Source organism: Aquarana catesbeiana, linkage group LG03, assembly GCF_042186555.1.
Source record: "Aquarana catesbeiana isolate 2022-GZ linkage group LG03, ASM4218655v1, whole genome shotgun sequence".
NCBI lineage: Eukaryota > Metazoa > Chordata > Amphibia > Anura > Ranidae > Aquarana > Aquarana catesbeiana.
Genome location: NC_133326.1, coordinates 500,817,402 through 500,834,800, shown reverse-complemented (window position 1 = coordinate 500,834,800; position 17,399 = coordinate 500,817,402). Strand labels below are relative to the sequence as shown.

General features: G+C 45.0%; 1 protein-coding gene across 3 annotated transcripts in view; it reads right to left on the bottom strand.

The window, feature by feature from the left end:
• LOC141132540 (uncharacterized) overlaps nucleotides 1–17,399 on the bottom strand; it is a gene marked incomplete in the record, with an annotated part of 127,613 nt that overhangs the window by 102,650 nt on the left and 7,564 nt on the right. For all 3 annotated transcript variants that reach the window (XM_073621090.1, XM_073621092.1, XM_073621091.1), the window contains 1 exon segment: nucleotides 325–488. In XM_073621090.1, coding sequence (XP_073477191.1) covers nucleotides 325–426 — 102 coding nt within the window.

Here is a 17,399-nt window from a genome sequence, read left to right as displayed (position 1 = left end):
AGGGCGAGAGAGAGAAAGAGAGGGGCGAGAGAGAGAAAGAGAGGGGCAAGAGAGAGAGGGGCGAGAGAGAGAGAGAGGGGCGAGAGAGAGAGGGGAGAGAGGGGCGAGAGAGAGAGGGGAGAGAGGGGAGAGAGGGGGCGAGAGAGAGAGAGAGAGAGAGAGAGAGAGAGAGAGAGAGGGAAAGTGGCGAGAGAGAGGGAGAGTGGCGAGGGAGAGGGCGAGAGAGAGGGCAAGGGAGGGAGAGCGAGGGAGAGAGAGAGAGAGAGCCCGAGAGAGATTGATATATGAAATTCAATAAAGAGATACGGATTTATCTCCCAATACCTTAACAGCTGGTTCTTCTTCACTGTCTGACTCATCTTCTGAGCTCTCATCTGCTGGCTGTGTTGTTTTTAAAGCAGTCTTCTTAACATTAGATGGTACCATTGGTGTCTGCTTAGCGCCTGCAGAGGCAGCGCTTGCTGAGAAGGTAGAGTTGTAGCAGCTTTCTGACATAGTGAAAAGGAGAAAAAAAAAAACTTTAATGCAGAGGAAATCTCCACTTTTGTTTAAAAAAACAAAACGGGGGCGAAAGACAGAGGGAGGGAGAGGGTGAGAAGGAGAGGGCGGGGGCGAGAGAGAGAGGGAGGGCGGGGGCGAGAGAGAGAGGGAGGGCGGGGGCGAGAGAGCGAGGGAGGGGGGGAGAGAGCGAGGGGGCAAGGGCGAGAGAGCGAGGGGGCAAGGGCGAGAGAGCGAGGGGGCAAGGGCGAGAGAGCGAGGGGGCAAGGGCGAGAGAGCGAGAGGGCGCGAGAGAGAGCAAGGGCGAGAGAGGGCGCGAGAGAGAGCAAGGGCGAGAGAGGGCGCGAGAGAGAGCAAGGGCGAGAGAGGGCGCGAGAGAGAGCAAGGGCGAGAGAGGGCGCGAGAGAGAGCAAGGGCGAGAGAGGGCGCGAGAGAGAGCAAGGGCGTATTTTTTTGTTTTTGGCTGGCAGGCAGAAGCAGCCATCGCCGCATTTTCCAATCAAAGGATTAAGGTTACAGCTGTCTGAGCAAATGCTGCAATTTGTTTGAAAGCTGTCATCTTGGGCTCCCTCACTGAACTTCCTAATTTGGTCTACCACAGCCCTATGCTTCTCTTCCTCCCCCTACTAGAACCACGCTTAAAATCTGGTCGGTGGCTAGGAAGCTGTTCCTGAAACCCAATCAGTGGCCTCCCTATAGCCCCCTATGGGGGGAACCCTTTTCTAGCACACTTTAGATCCATTCCTGACCCACAGGTCAGGGCACGACATGGAATTAGGACATTGCGGGACATTATGACTGGGGGCGTCATGTTAATCTTCCAGGATCTCGCTCTCAGATATGGTCTACCCCGTTGGATGTACTTTCGATCCCGCCAGTTGCATCACACAGCTTGATCTCAGTTTGCTGGCTCCCTCACCTTAGCCACAGACCCATTAGAGGACCTTTTATATGAGCAGTTTTCTAAACCCCTCTCTACACTATAGTTCGCTTTATTGAGGGTAAAATCGCCAAAAATTGAGAAATTATGGGAGCTGTGGAGTACTGATACACAGTGCCTTGAAAAACACATCATGATGCTGCCACCACCATGTTTCACGGTGGGGATGGTGTGTTTAGGGTGATGTGCAGTGTTAGTTTTCCACCACACATAGCGTTTTGCTTTTAGGCCAAAAAATTCTATTTTGGTCCCATCTGACCAGAGCACCTTCTTCCACATATTTACTGCGTCCCCACATGGCTTCTTGCATACTGCAAACGGGACCTCTTATGGCTTTCTTTCAACAATGGCTTTTTTCTTGCCACTCTTCCTTAACACCTTAGTGCCAACCATACGCACATATGCAGCCTCGGCTTTAAGGGGTTATACTGGGATGATGTATGCATTTTAGAGCGGGTGGTTGGCTCTTCAGGGATAACAACCGATGCAGCTAAAAGCAGCTTAGCTGTTATCCCGAAGGAGCGAGAGGGGACATCCTCCCTTCCCGGCACCTTCCCAGGCCTCCCGTCCCACCAGGAGACCCGATCCACAATCCGGCACTTCCGCCGGCTAGAGCGGGACTGGAAGGAAGCCGGAAACGGCTTCCTTCCGGTCTTCTTTGTGTAAACACTTCCATCACTTCCGGTTCACTCGGCTGCCACTGATGCCATTTAAAAAAAAAAAAAAAAAAAAAAAGGCAGTATTCAGAATCACCATATTTGGTGATCTGAATACTTTTAAGTGCAAAGGAGGGATTTGGGGTCTTTTAGACCCCCGATCCCTCCATTAAGAGTATCTGCCACCACCTATTACTGTCACATTCCTTGTGACAGCAATTAAAAAAAATAAAAATGTGATCGTATTAAGTGACAATGTAAAAAAATAAATAAATAAAAAATAAATAAATAAAGCGCCCCCCGTCCCCACAAGCTCACGCAGCAAAGAAAACGCACATGTAAGTCGCGCCCGCATATGTAAATGGTATTCAAATCACACATGTGATGTATTTCCGCGATTGTCAGAGCGAGAGCAGTGATTCTAGCACTAGACCTCATCTGTAACTCTAACCCGGTAACCGTTTTTTTTTTTTTCTAAATGTGCTGCCTATGGAGATTTTTAGATATCGTAGTTTGTCGCCATTCCACAAGTGTGCGCAAAGCATGACATGTTGGGTATCTATTTACTTGGCGTAAACATCATCTTTCACATTATACAAAAATTGGGCTAACTTTACTGTTCAGTTTTTTTAATCATGAAAGTGTCTTTTTCCCCAAAAAAATTGTTTAAAAGACAGCTGCGCAAATACTATGTGACATGAAGACCCCTTTCACACTGAGGTGCTTTGCAGGCGCTATAGCGTTAACAATAGCATCTACAAAGCTCCCTGAAACAGCGGCTCCATTCACTCGGGCTTTCACACTGGAGCGGTGCGCTGGCAGGGCATCAGAAAAGGTCCTGCCGAGGGGCGTGGTCTGGACATGGCCGTGTGAAGACGTGCTTCTGAGCGGCTCCCGGTCCGTCCCGGCCTTTCCTGCCCTTAAATCTGCTGAATCAACATTTAAACAGCGGCATGTACTCTGCTGGAAGACGCAGAGGAAAGAGCAACCAACATTACCAAAAAACACAGCCGAAAGCACAGCGGAACGGAGCCATCAGGCAATACCTCTCTGATCCTAGAGACCCATCCCCCGCTCCAAAGATGGCGGCCGCCATGAGGACGAACGAGCCTGTGAGTACCCCACAGCACCGCTCACCAACACCGCCCATGGCCCCCTGTACCTCAGACAGAGACATCTCTATCCCTCTGCTGCTCTGGACGTACGAGCCTGTGCATACCCCACAGCACTGCTCCTTAACACCGTCCATGGCCTCCTGTACATCAGACAGAGATATCACTACCCCTCTGCTGCTCCGGGATGTCATCCAAGACACACAGAACCCACAGAATACACCTCTGACCCTGCATGCAGATGAGGAGTTGAGAGCACTGCTAAGAGCCATACCAACCAGAGCAGACTTTGAATCTCTAGCCAGCAGGCTGGAGGCCTCACACCGCAGAGATATAGCAGAGGTGCGCACTGACATCACAGCACTATCAGAACGCATGGGTGCAGGAGAAGCCTCAGTAACAGAACTTACACAGCGTCTAAAGCAAGTAGAAGATGCTCAAGCAAATCAAACAAAATTAATATTGACCCAGCAACTTTACCTAGAAGAGATTGAAGATCGCAGCAGGAGGAACAACCTGCGTATAAGGGGCCTACCCGAAGCCACGGGTACAGAAGATCTCACAGCTACTGCTATAGCTATTTTCAGGGACACAGCGAGATCTGATTTTCCTGCGACGTTGTCCTTTGACCGGATCCACAGGGCACTGGGACCGAAATCAACTGATCCGAACCGCCCAAGAGACGTGATCTGCAGGGTACACCAGTACACGCATAAAGAGGTCATCTTACGGAAAGCATGGGAGATGAGAGAGGTGGAATTTGACGGAGCATCTATCCAGATCATGCCTGATCTTTCAAGAGCCACCTTACAGCGCAGAGCGATGTTGAAGCCGGTGCTTGAGTTGGCCCAACATGCGGGCATCACGTATCGCTGGGGATACCCCATATCGGTGACTTTCAAGAAGAGATCACAATTTTTTACCTTACGATCCCATGCGGAACTGCCTGCACTGTTTGACTTTCTAGAAACCGACCCGGTAACGCTTCCAGACTGGCTTCAACTGATACCAAGATTTACTAACCGCCCTGGGGGTTCAAATCTAAGAAGACCAGACCATTCATGTTTTGAGTAAAAATGGTCAGGCTGGAAAGAGGAGGGAAGTAATACTTGGATTGTTGTAAGAAAGGCCAGTTTGAATTTGCTCGGTTATAGGACAAGAGAAATGAAGCATAGGATATGGGGCAGACAATACAAGGGACATAGATAGATAGGAAGTTACCGATAAGAATATGGTTGGTGTTTTGCCTTATCTGTTCATTTGATAATGTTTGTTATGCTTAACCACTTCCCGCCCGCCCTATAGCGGATTGACATCCGGGAAGTGGTTCTGTTATCCTGACTGGACGTCATATGATGTCCAGCAGGATAACATGCCGCAGTGCGCCCCCGGGGGCGCGCACCGCGGTGATCGGTGGAGCGGTGTGTCAGTCTGACACACCGCTACACTGATCTTGGTAAAAAGCCTCCGGCGGAGGCTCTTTACCACATGATCAGCCGTGTCCAATCACGGCTGATCACGCTGTCAATAGGAAGAGCCGTTGATCGGCTCTTCCTCACTCGCGTCTGACAGACGCAAGTAGAGGAGAGCCGATCGGCGGCTCTCCTGGCAGGGGGGGTCTGCGCTGATTGTTTATCAGCGCAGCCCCCCCTCAGATCACCCCACTGGACTACCAGGGATGCCACTAGGACCACCAGGGAAGGGGCAACGTGGATGGCCAGGTATGTACCCCATGGTCATCCACATGTGCCCAATCTGTGCCAATCAGTGCCCACAAATGGGCACTGATTGGCACTATTATGTCAATGATCTGCCCAGCAATGCCCAGATCTGCCCAGCAATGCTTTATCAGTGCCACCTGTCATTGCCCATCTGTGCCCGGGATTAGCTCCCCTGGTCATAGTCTAACCTCATCCCCATTAGGCCCAAACACCTTCCCGGTGATAACTGGAGTGTGTTTCATTGCAAGGAATTGCACATAGTTGCCTAACGACAACTATTACATGTAGGACGCTCTATAGGTTTGAGTGTCCACCTTTTTTGTTACTAGAGCTTTCTTTGCTCTTAACTCTTTTTCTTTTCTCTCCCCTCCTTCCTCCTAGTTTTCACTTCTCTATTTCATCTCTATTCCCCCTCCCCTTTTTTTAAAATTTTATTCTTTTCCTCTCTGGCGTGAGCGCGATGGATCAACTTACTATTTACACCCTAAACGCCAAAGGGCTGAATGTGCCGGAGAAACGACGCATGCTCTTGAATGATCTTAAAAGATCTAAAGCAGACGTGGCGTTTATTCAGGAAACCCACTTTAAACTGGGGGCACCGATGTGTTTGAAAAACCGATTTTTCCCCAACTACATATCATGCTACCAACCCCTCAGCCAAATCAAAGGGAGTGTCTATTCTGATCTCGGGGAATGTACCCTGGACCTGTAGAGACACCAAAATAGACACAGAAGGGAGGTATGTGTTTCTTAAAGGACTGATCGGTAATGTACTAGTGACACTAGCGACAGTCTACGCTCCAAACGACAGACAGGATATTTTCATATCCAAAACACTGAACGAACTGCTATCTTTTGCGGAAGGACAACTGATTCTGGGAGGCGATTTTAATGTTCCTCTGTGCCCATTGGTTGACACATCAAACGGAACGTCCTCTCTTCGGAGGAGTGTACACAAACGAATCACTAAGACACTACATGAGGCCAGATTGATAGACGTATGGAGACTTTTTCATGCCGGGGAGAGGGATTATACATTCTTCTCGTCACCACATAAAATCATACTCCCGCATCGACTTCTTTCTGTTGCCTCATAACCAACTGGAGGCAATAGACAGAGTTGACATAGGCACAATCACTTGGTCTGACCATGCACCTATTACCCTGAGATACTCCCTCTCACAAGCAGCGACGACTAAAACAAGATTTTGGCGACTGAATGAAAGTTTACTTCAGGACCCCACAGTGCTAGCTGACGTCACAAAAGAACTCAAACATTATTTCCAGACGAATAACATTGAAAATTGTGACCCCGGGATACTCTGGGAAGCCCATAAGTCTGTGATCAGAGGAATTCTGATTAAACACGGTGCACATATCAAAAGGGAACGGGAAAAACAGTTATTACTTCTATTACAAAAGACTCATGATTTAGAAAAACTACATAAGCAAAACCAGACCACATCCATAGAAACAGAACTCCTTACTTTAAGTAGACAGACAGTCGATATACTACACTACCAGGCAAAAGCAGCTTTACAAGCATGTAGAAAGATCACATATGAATCGGGGAATAAATGTGGGAAAATTCTTGCAAGAGCAGTTAGACAACAGAGATTACGCGCATATATACCTCAAATCATTTCCCCACCAGGGCAGAAAAAGGCGATACCCACGCAAATTGCAGATGAATTTAGAAATTTTTACTCTTCTTTATATAATCTCCCAAAGTCAGGAGTCACGGACGCTGCGATAAGGGACTACCTCACTCTAGCTAATATTCCCAAAATATCAGCAGAAGAAGCAGCCGCCCTAGAAGAACCCATCTCAATGATAGAACTACAATGCGCACTTAAAAACATGAAACCAGGTAAAGCTCCGGGTCCGGATGGTCTGACTCTGCAGTACTACCAGACACTACTGCCGACTTTAGGCCCGCATATGTTGAAACTTTTTAACAATCTTACGGAAGGGGGCCACTTGCAGAGAGACACCTTAAGCGCTCATATCTCCCTTATACCTAAAGAAGGGAAAGATCCCGCTGCCTGTGGTAGCTACAGGCCTATATCTCTTTTAAATATAGATCTCAAGCTCCTCACCAAAATCTTAGCAAATAGACTGTCCCAACATATGACTGATCTGATACATCTAGACCAGGTAGGTTTTGTCCCTACGCGCGAAGCTAGGGACAACACCACTAAAGTCCTTAATTTGATCCACAGAGCTAATATGTCTAAAGCGCCACGTACCTTTCTCAGCACAGATGCTGAGAAAGCATTTGATCGGGTGAGCTGGGAATTTATGACAGCAGTCCTTAAACATATCGGACTGGGCAGCCATATGCTACAATGGATCTCTAATGTTTATTCTATACCAACAGCTAGGGTCAAAGCCAATGGAATCCTTTCTGATCCCTTTAACATTTCTAATGGTACCAGACAAGGATGCCCACTATCACCCCTTCTTTTTGCCCTGGTACTCGAACCCTTTCTGATTACAATACGCGGAAACCCAGATATCTCTGGGATTAATATAGGTCACAGGCAATACAAGGTATCCGCATACGCGGATGATCTTCTATTTTCCTTAACCAACCCGATTATCTCCCTCCCAAATTTAATTAAAGAATTCCAGAAATACGGGAACACGTCTAACCTAAAGATTAATTTTGACAAGTCAACAGCAATGGGAATCAATATGCCGATGGAACAACTTTCCCCTCTGAAGGCCAAATTTAATTTCAAATGGTCGGATAGTCACTTCAAATATCTGGGTACTAATATACCTAGGGATCTGAAACGCACGTTTGAACTGAACTTCCCTCCAATCCTAAGCAAAGTTAAAGAGCTACTCGCAGAGTGGGGCAAAGGTCTACACTCATGGTTTGGGAGATGAAACTTAGTTAAGATGTGCATTCTCCCAAAATTTCTATACCTATTTCAAGCCTTACCAATAAGAATACCCACTAACTACTTTAAACAAATACACTCCCTATTTATAAAATTTGTGTGGTCACATTCTAAACCGAGACTAAAAAGACGCTATATGACTCTGCCGAAACACTGTGGGGGTCTCGCCCTCCCTGACGCAAAACATTATTATCAAGCTGTACACCTAGGGAGGATCATTGACTGGAACAGACATGTCAAGACTAAACTATGGGTCCAAGTAGAGAACCATCAGGTTAAAGTACCCTTGAAAGGGGCTATCTGGTGCTACGATAGACTACCTAGGGACATGATTTCACACCCGATCATTGGTGCCACGCTGTCAGTAGGCTTAAATATACTCAAAAACACTTCATTGACTTCCAAACAATCCCCTATATTTCCCATTTTGGGGAATCCGGCGTTCAAACCAGGACTAGAATACTCAAACTATGAGACGCTCTGGGAGTGAGGTAAAGACTGTGCAATACATTATGTAGAAGATGACCACTGGACCTCTATTCAGTCCCTGACGAATGATACTGGGGGTTTTCAATTGTCATTCTGGAAAGCGATTCGGTTACACCATTTTCTATACTCAATACCAGACCCTACACGATATAAAGGCGACATGACGAGAAGAATACTGTAGAGGGGAGGGCACTCTACCTCAGGTGCTCTCCAAGACATACTCCCTACTCAACACGCCAACTGAACAACCAGACTTGCTGTTTTTACGAAAATGGGAACGAGATCTACAATGTAATTTCACAGCAGCACAAACACAAAACATACTTCTACTTACACTGAAATCATCCATCTGTACAAAAATTCAAGAGACAAATTACAAAATTCTGACTAGGTGGTATTACACACCTCAATTACTACACAAATTCTTCCCTAACACTTCTGATAGATGTTGGAGGTGCGGTTCCGATAAAGGGACACTCCTACATATTTTTTGGACTTGCTCACTGCTACAACATTTCTGGGCAACAGTAGAGACAATTGTTAAGAAATTCACGAATCACAACGCAGAGGGATCCCGCCGTTTTTCTGCTACATGCCACTTCAGCCCCAATTAAATCATATAAGAAGTCAGTGGTCAGACATCTGCTCAATGCCGCGAAGTCCTGTATTCCAGCATTGTGGAAACACAGCGCACCCCCCACGGTGGGGATGTGGCTGCGCAGAGTTGAAGAAATAAAAAAGATGGAAGACCTAATACTGACTGCCCAACACAAACAAGACAAACACTCCAGAAACTGGTTATCTTGGAACATATACATTTTCTCAGATGAAGGACAAACTTTATTAAATTCTTGAGAACCCCTTGATTGGGTAGTGGCTGCGGAATAAGACCATGGCCTGATCCGTCGCGCTCGCGTCAATTGGAAACACCCCCCCCTTCCCCTCCTCCCTCTCTTATCCCTTCTACTCTGTCTATATGTTTTATATATATACTTCTTTCTTATTCTTTGCAATCAGTGGTCTAATATTTCAGTAACAGACAACCTTCCATTCACATCAGTTATGCTAGAATTATGTAGAGGAAAGCAATTACAGAGACGGACATATAAGTGACGTCATAGGCCAGTTTCTCTGCAGATAGAATGGAGTATTTAATGGGAAGGGTATATGATGATTATACTTGTTAGAATGTTATAAGAAAGACCACGGATGTATTATAACGATTATGATATGTCTTTTCCTTATTTGTTTTTGTTTTTTCTTCTTTTTGTCAAAAATTTCAATAAAAATTATATTTGAAAAAAGAAAAGGTCCTGCCAGCAGCTTCTTTGGAGCGCATTAGGAGCTGTGAACTCACCGCTCCCAAAACGCCCCTGCCCATTGAAAACAATGGGACAGCACTGCTATACCGCCGGCAAAGTGCCGCTGCAGCGGCCTTTTGCGGGTGGATTTAACCCCTTTTCGGACGCTAGGGGGGTTAAACCTCCCTGCAAGTGGCCGAATTGTGCGAAACGAAGGTAAAGTGGCGCTAAAATTAGCGCTGCTTTACCGCTGATGCCCAGGGCGGCTCAGTGTTAGTTAAAGGGGTCAAAACGTTGGGCGGCACAGTGGTGTAGTGGTAGCACTCTCGCCTAGCAGTAAGAAGGGTCACTGGTTCGAATCCCAACCACGACACTACCTGCTTGGAGTTTGCATGTTCTCCCTGTGCCTGCGTGGGTTTCCTCCGGGTACTCCGGTTTCCTCCCACACTCCAAAGACATGCTGGTAGGTTAATTGGATCCTGTCTAAATTGTCCCTAGTATGTATGAATGTGAGTTAGGGACCTTAGATTGTAAGCCCCTTGAGGGTAGGGACTGATGTGAATGTACAATGTATATGTAAAGCGCTGCGTAAATTGACGGCGCTATATAAGTACCTGAAATAAATAAATAAAATAAAAACGTTACAACAATTGCCATTTTATTCTCTAGATTCTCTGCTAAATTATATAATGTTTGGGGGCTCCAAGTAATTTTCTAGCAAAAAATACAGATTTTAACTTGTAAGCAACAAAAAGACCAGATTTGTGGAGTGCACGACTAATAGTTGTCCTGTGGACAGATTCTCCCATCTGGGCTGTGGATCTCTGCAGCTCCTCCAGAGTTACCATGGGCCTCTTGGCTGCTTCTCTGTTTAATGCTCTCCTTGCCCGGCCTGTCAGTTTAGGTGGACGGCCATGTCTTTGTAGGTTTGCAGTTGTGCCATACTCTTTCCATTTTCAGATGGATTGAACAGTGCTCCGTAAAATGTTCAAAGCTTGGGATATTTTTATAGCCTAACCCTGCTTTAAGCTTCTCCACAACTTTATCCCTGATCTGTCTGGTGTGTTCCTTGCCCTTCATTATGCTGTTTGTTTACTAAGGTTCTCTGACAAACCTCAGAGGGCTTTGCAGAACAGCTGTATTTATACGGAGAATAAATCACACACAGGTGGACTATATTTACTAATTAGGTGACTTCAAAAAGCAATTGGTTCTACTAGATTTTAGTTAGAGGTATCAGAGTAAAGGGGCTGAATACAAATGCACGTCACACTTTTCAGATATTTGTAAAACCATTTATCATTTTCCTTCCACTTCACAATTATGTACCATTTTGTGTTGGTCTATTACATGAAATACATTTATGTTTTTGGTTGTAACATGACAAAATGTGAAAAATGTCAAGGGGTATGAATATTTTTCAAGGCACTGTACCTACAGTGGATATAAAAAGTCTTCACACTCCTGTTAAAATGTCAGGTTTCTGTGCTGTAAAAAAAAAAATATGAGACAAAAATAAATAATTTCAGAACTTTTCCCACCTTTAATGTGACCTATAAACTGTATAATGCAATTGAAAAACAAAATCTTTTAGGACGTGGAAGTAAAAATAAAAAAACTAAAATAATGTGGTTGCATAAGCGTGCACACCCTCTTATAACTAGGGATGTAGCGGTGTTCAGAATTAAGCAATCATATTCAAACTCATAAATAGGAGTCAGTACACACCCGCCATCATTTAAAGTGCCTCTTATTAACCCCAAATAAAGTTCAGCTGTTCTAGTAGGTCCGTAGAGAGCTTCCAAAGCATCAGAGGGATCTCATTGTTAAAAAGTATCAGTCAGGAAAAGGGAACAAAAGAATTTCCAAGCCTTTATATATACCATGGAACACAGTGAAGACAGTCATCATCAAGTGGATGAAATATGGCACAACAGCGACTGGACAAGAACTGGACGTTCCTCAAAAATTGATGAAAAGACGAGAAGAAAACTGGTCAGGGAAGCTGCCAAGAGGCCTACAGCAACATTAAAAGGAGCTGCAGGAATATCTGGCAAGTACTGGCTGTGCAGTACATGTGACAACAATCGCCCATATTCTTCATATGTCTGGGTTATGGGGTAAAGTGGCAAAATGGAAGCCTTTTCTTACGAAAAAAAACATCCAAGCCCAGCTTAATTTTGCAAAAACACATCTGAAGACTACCAATAGTATATGAGAAAATGTGTTCTGGTCTGATGAAACCAAAAGGTTGAACTTTTTGGCCATAATATCAAAAGATATGTTTGGCGCAAATACAACACTGCACATCATCAAAAGAATACCCATTGTGAAGCGTGGTGGTGGCAGCATCATGCTTTGGGACTGTTTTTCTTCAGCTGAAACAGGGGCCTTAGACAAGGTGGAGGGAATTATGAACAGTTTCAAATACCAATCAATATTGGCACAAAACCTTCAGGCTTCTGCTAGAAAGCTGAACATGAAGAGGAACTTCATCTTTCAGTATGACAATGACCCAAAGCTTACATCCAAATCAACAAAGGAATGGCTTTACCAGAAGAAGATTAAAGTTTTGGAATGGCCCAGCCAGAGCCCAGACCTGAATCCCATTGAAAATCTGTGGGGTGATCTGAAGAGGGCTGTGCACAGGAGATGCCCTTGCAATGACAGATTTGGAGTGTTTTTGCAAAGAAGAGTGGGCAAATACTGCCAAGTCAAGAGGTACCATGCTGATAGACTCATACACAAAAAGACTAAGTGCTGTAATAAACTCAAAAAGGTGCTTCAACAAAGTATTAGTTTAAGGGTGTGCACACTTATGCAACCATATTATTTTATTTTTACTTCTCTCCACCTAAAAGATTTCAGTTTGTTTTTCAACTGAGTTGTACAGTTTATGTGTCAGATTAAAGGTGGAAAAAGTTCTGAAATGATTTATCTTTGTCTCTTTTTTTTACATCACAGAAACCTGACATTTTAACAAAAGGTGTGTATACTTTATATCCTCTGTACCTTAGATAGGGAAATTTGGGAAGAATGTTTTGAAAATAACTCCAGGCTGCATGACCTTTTTCAAGTATGACTTGAAAAAGTCACGTGTCATGTGACGCAACACGTCGGGAGGAGGAGTCAAACGGTATCGAAAGTGTACGTTAACACAGCAGATGCTGTGTGAGCGGTGTCAAAACTTCTGACCATTGATTTTAAATCGCTCCAGCTACTACATAAATGTGAGTGGTTTAAATTTAGTACACAGACCCATGGTACTTGTATCATTGTGCAATGATGTGCTCTCTTATCTCTTTCATGTGAATCATCATTCAAACGGTGAACTTAAGTAAAGCAGCAAGAGAATTTAAAGGCATAAGACTGGATTATTATTTTTTTCTATAAAAAATGTTTTTCACAGGACTGAATCGGTAGGGATTGGCTGTTTATTATTCACTTCTGCATTTTTATGGTCATTTATTTATGCAGGGGAAACTTGACCCCCCCATATGTATGTTCTTATTTCACAGTGATATAGTTTTCATACAGCACACAGTGTGATATTATATTTGTGGTATATATTCACATTTTTATTGATTACATAGCACTCTGGCAATTTGGATAATTATCATGACACATTAGTGATCTATTCAGTAGGGTGAGAATTTGATATGTAGCGCACCAATTTTTTTTTTGTATTATTTTTGTTTTCAGTCACGGTGACACAGCACTATTAGATTGGTTGCAGCTTGCATCATTTAATGATTTCACACCATCCAAACACATCCACATAAGCGCTTTAGTATTTCTTTCATTCGTTCAGTATGTTATGTGTTCCCATTCATACAGCATACATTTTTTTTTTTTTTAGATAAAAAAAAAAAAAAAAATTAAATGAAAGGTTACTTGCCTAAAGAGGTAAGGCCATAGATGATGCATTTTCATTCAACCAGAGGATTTACCAAAAGGAAGATTTGATTCCCACATCAACACACTAGGTGTTGATGGGGGAATCCCTCCTGTGGAGCTATTGTATTTGTACAGCGGGGAGAGTTGTCTGCCATCAAAATATACTCATCAGTGCTGCCGGCTATAGGGTCTGCAGGCAGCTTAAACTCTCTCTCTCTTTTTTTTTTTAACCAGGATTAATTTTATTGTACAAATGTGGTACAGCATGTTAAAAAAAAGCCAAGTATCTGCATAAGAAAATATCACCGTAGAAAAGATCTGTGACTCGCACGCAAGGGAATTTATGCAGGAACCAAAGAGAACCATAAGCATCACAGTATAATCCAGACTATGTGAAACAGATAACTCTCATAGCGAAAGCCAAGGGTTCCATATTTTTTTTATATGTATTCTAGGACAGTTCCTGCTGATATAGATGGACTTATACATGGGTAATGCCGCATTAATTGCAGCCTCCGATGAGGCCAGAGTAGGGGTAGAAGGAGAGGCCCATTTGCACAGAATTTCCTTCTTAGCATGATATAGTAGAAAATAAATTAACAGTTTGATGTACCAAGGCTTTTGCTCATTGTCCAGAATGCCCAGTAGGGCAAGCTCAGGCATCACTGGGAGGGGCAGTTCTAGTTGAACATTGATAAGGTTGAAAAACTCCAACCGGAACTGGGCCACCCTGGGACAGGTTAAAAACATGTGGAAGAAAGTACCTATGGAAGAATGGCATTGGCTACAGTCTAGAGACCTGTGTGGATAAATTTGATGCAGCCTTTAAAGTATATAGTACACTCTATGGAAAAACTTTGTCTGGATCGACTTGTCTGCAGAGGAATTAACCAGCCTGGGGTTTTCTCAAATTTGACTGCAAAAGTGGAAATAGCCTTTAAGGTGGTTGTAAACCCAGAAAAAAAAAAAACCCCTGCAAGACAAAGCAATAATAAGCATACTAGCTCATTATGAGTTACCCGAGAACGAAGCCCCCGCAGCTGTCCTCATCTCCCCCGGGGGTTACTTCCGGGTATCGCGGCTCCGGCGCTGTGATTGGCCGCGCATGCCATTGCTTCAGTTGGCTTAAGTGCGCATGTGCCAATTATGACGGCACATGCAAATACAGGGATATCTCCTAAACCGTGCAGGTTTAGGAGATATCCAGTGCAGCTACAGGTAAGCCTAATTATAGGCTTGCCTGTAGTTTAAAGTGGTTGTAAAGGGTTTACAACCACTTTAAAGGCAAAGTTCACTTTTTTTCTAAATTTCAGCTCCTCTATGTACCAATATAGCATTAATGTATTTCTTTTGCAAAAATAAAAAAGCTTTCCATTTATTCTGCACACACTCACCTCACTGTCCTTGTGGCTGTTTGAAAACACTTCTCCAGGGCGCATGCGCGCGAGCAACGGAGATGGCCGCCTGACTCCACTGCTCCGCACCGACGGAATCTAATAACTGGCCTGCGGCAGCACAGAGAGAGCGGGGATACAGCCCTCACCCCTACCCAGGTTCCGGAACATCTAGGGCACCGATCGGTAATGTACCGACCTGCAAAGAATAAGCCCAAAAGCAGGCAATCCCACAAACTCTCTTCTGGGCCTGGCAGGGGGAAATCTAAGATGGTGCCTGAGCCTCCGGAGTCAGATGACGCCACACAGCTTTCTGCTGAGGACCCGGCATTTCCGGTGGACAGCATGCACCAGTTCCCCACGGACTTGAGGAGTCCTGTCCCCACAGACGCAGACACTCTGCTGGACAAGTTCTGCAGCATTGTGAGGGACGAGATCACAGCAGTGTCCCGTAAGCTCTCCTCGGACCTAGTAAGGGGCCTTAAAGAGATAGGCCACCGCACCAATCAGCTAGAACAATGCATGGACCTGGCTACCACGGTCCTTGAGGGCCATGAGGAGGAGGTTGACAAATTGACCACCGAGATTGAGACCCTGAAAGATAAATTGGAGGATGCTGAAAATAGGGCCCGCAGGGACAATTTGCGCTTACGCGGTATCCCGGAGCTCATTACAGACCTGCATGGCACTGCCACTGCCTTTTTTCAAGAATTGGCCCCTGAGATTCCAGTGGAGAGGCTCGAATTCGACCGAATTCACAGGTCCCTGGCACCCAAACCCTCAGAAGGCCCTCCGAGGGATGTCATCATCACATTTCATTACTACCGCACTAAAGAGAAGCTTCTGCAAGCGGCAAGAAATCAACCTGACCTCTTTTTTCAAGGTAACTCTTCAGTTGTTTGCAGACCTGTCTCCGGTCACCATAGCCAGACGACAAGGCCTTAAACCCTATCTCCAGGTCCTTCAATCCCACGACATCAAATATAGATGGGGATTCCCCTTCAAGCTCTCCTTCTCCCACTTGGGCTGCCAATTTCACGCTACTTCCCCAGCTGACCTGAAAAGACACTTCCAGGATCTGCAGTTGGACCTTCCTGTCTCCCAACCGGTAACGTCGTCATCTTCCTCTTCTTCCAGACCGGGTCCATCCACACCTCCGCGACAACCCTCAACGCTCTCAGCCAGGATCCCAGGCCTTGAGGGATCTACAGGCCCAACGTTTCCTTAAGTCTGCGAATGGTTGAAGGTACTTGGTTCTCATTTTTTATGATTCCTGAGTTTTTTTTCTTTCCTACCAGCCCACATGCCACAACCAAGGATTGTAGTTACCTTGTCAGTTCATTTCCCAAAACACGTGGGAACTACTGGAAATGCCTCCCCCTTGATTTATTTGCACTTTGATTTGTCTTTAGTCCTTTGCCCCGGAGTTATCATTTAACACCCAAAAATGGCCGTCCCATTTGTGAGATGGCGGCGAGTTTGTGCACTGATATCCTTCTGTTTACTCCAGAGACAGGGGCAAGGGCTGATCTGACTGCCATGGATGTACCGAAGATTGAAAGAGTGACTTTTAATTTTTTCTATAATTTTTTCTGAGCTTGTTTTCTTTTTTTCTTTTTATATTTTTTCACGAAGAGTGTGGGGGAGGGGGGGTATGTATACCTTACTAAGGTATTGTTATTGGTTTACCAATTTGGTTGTGGCCCCAGCTTCTGCGCGGCAGACCCTCTGCCCTGTTTGGGGGTTCGGGGACGATGCTGGCGCAGTAAGGTCGGGCTGGTCTCCACGCTTACCTGTGGGTGATGGTGGGTTAACTGCCGTCTCCGAGGGCCTGGGGATTTTATACAATCCTACCTTCAATTGTTTTGTTTTATATGTTTTATTTTTGTTGCTCATGCTGGTTCTAGTTAAATGGTTTATTTGACTTTCTTTTAGATTTTGTGCACAATTTTATTTAAAAGTTTATAATGTTATGACATATGCCGGTGGTTCCGTCGAACCACTGCTCCCCCTTATGTGTTGGCACTTGGCTGAGACGGTTGTCTTGGCCAAGCTCCCACCCACCTGTGGGTCGTACAACCCACAAAATGTAGCAATTATATTCTTAAGGTTTGCTCTCTTTCGAGCTCTCCTCAATACACTTATCTTTTTTGTCTTGCTTCTCTCCTTCTCCCCTCGGCCTTTTTCTTTTCTTTCCTTCTCTCTCCCCTTTCTCAGTCCACGGGGTGCTCGGCTGGAACAATGTACAGGAGTCCCCCCCCGCTTAAATGACAATAAACTGGTTGTCCTTGAATGTCCAGGGCATGAATTCCCCTCAGAAAAGGGTCAAGATTTTCAAGTACCTCAAACAAAAAATAGATATTGCTTGTCTGCAGGAAACTCATTTTGCTTCCTCCTCCTACCCCAAATATTTTGCAGCGGATTATCCCCATGTTTTCCTGGCCAACGCCCCCACTAAATAGAGGGGCGTCATGATTGCCCT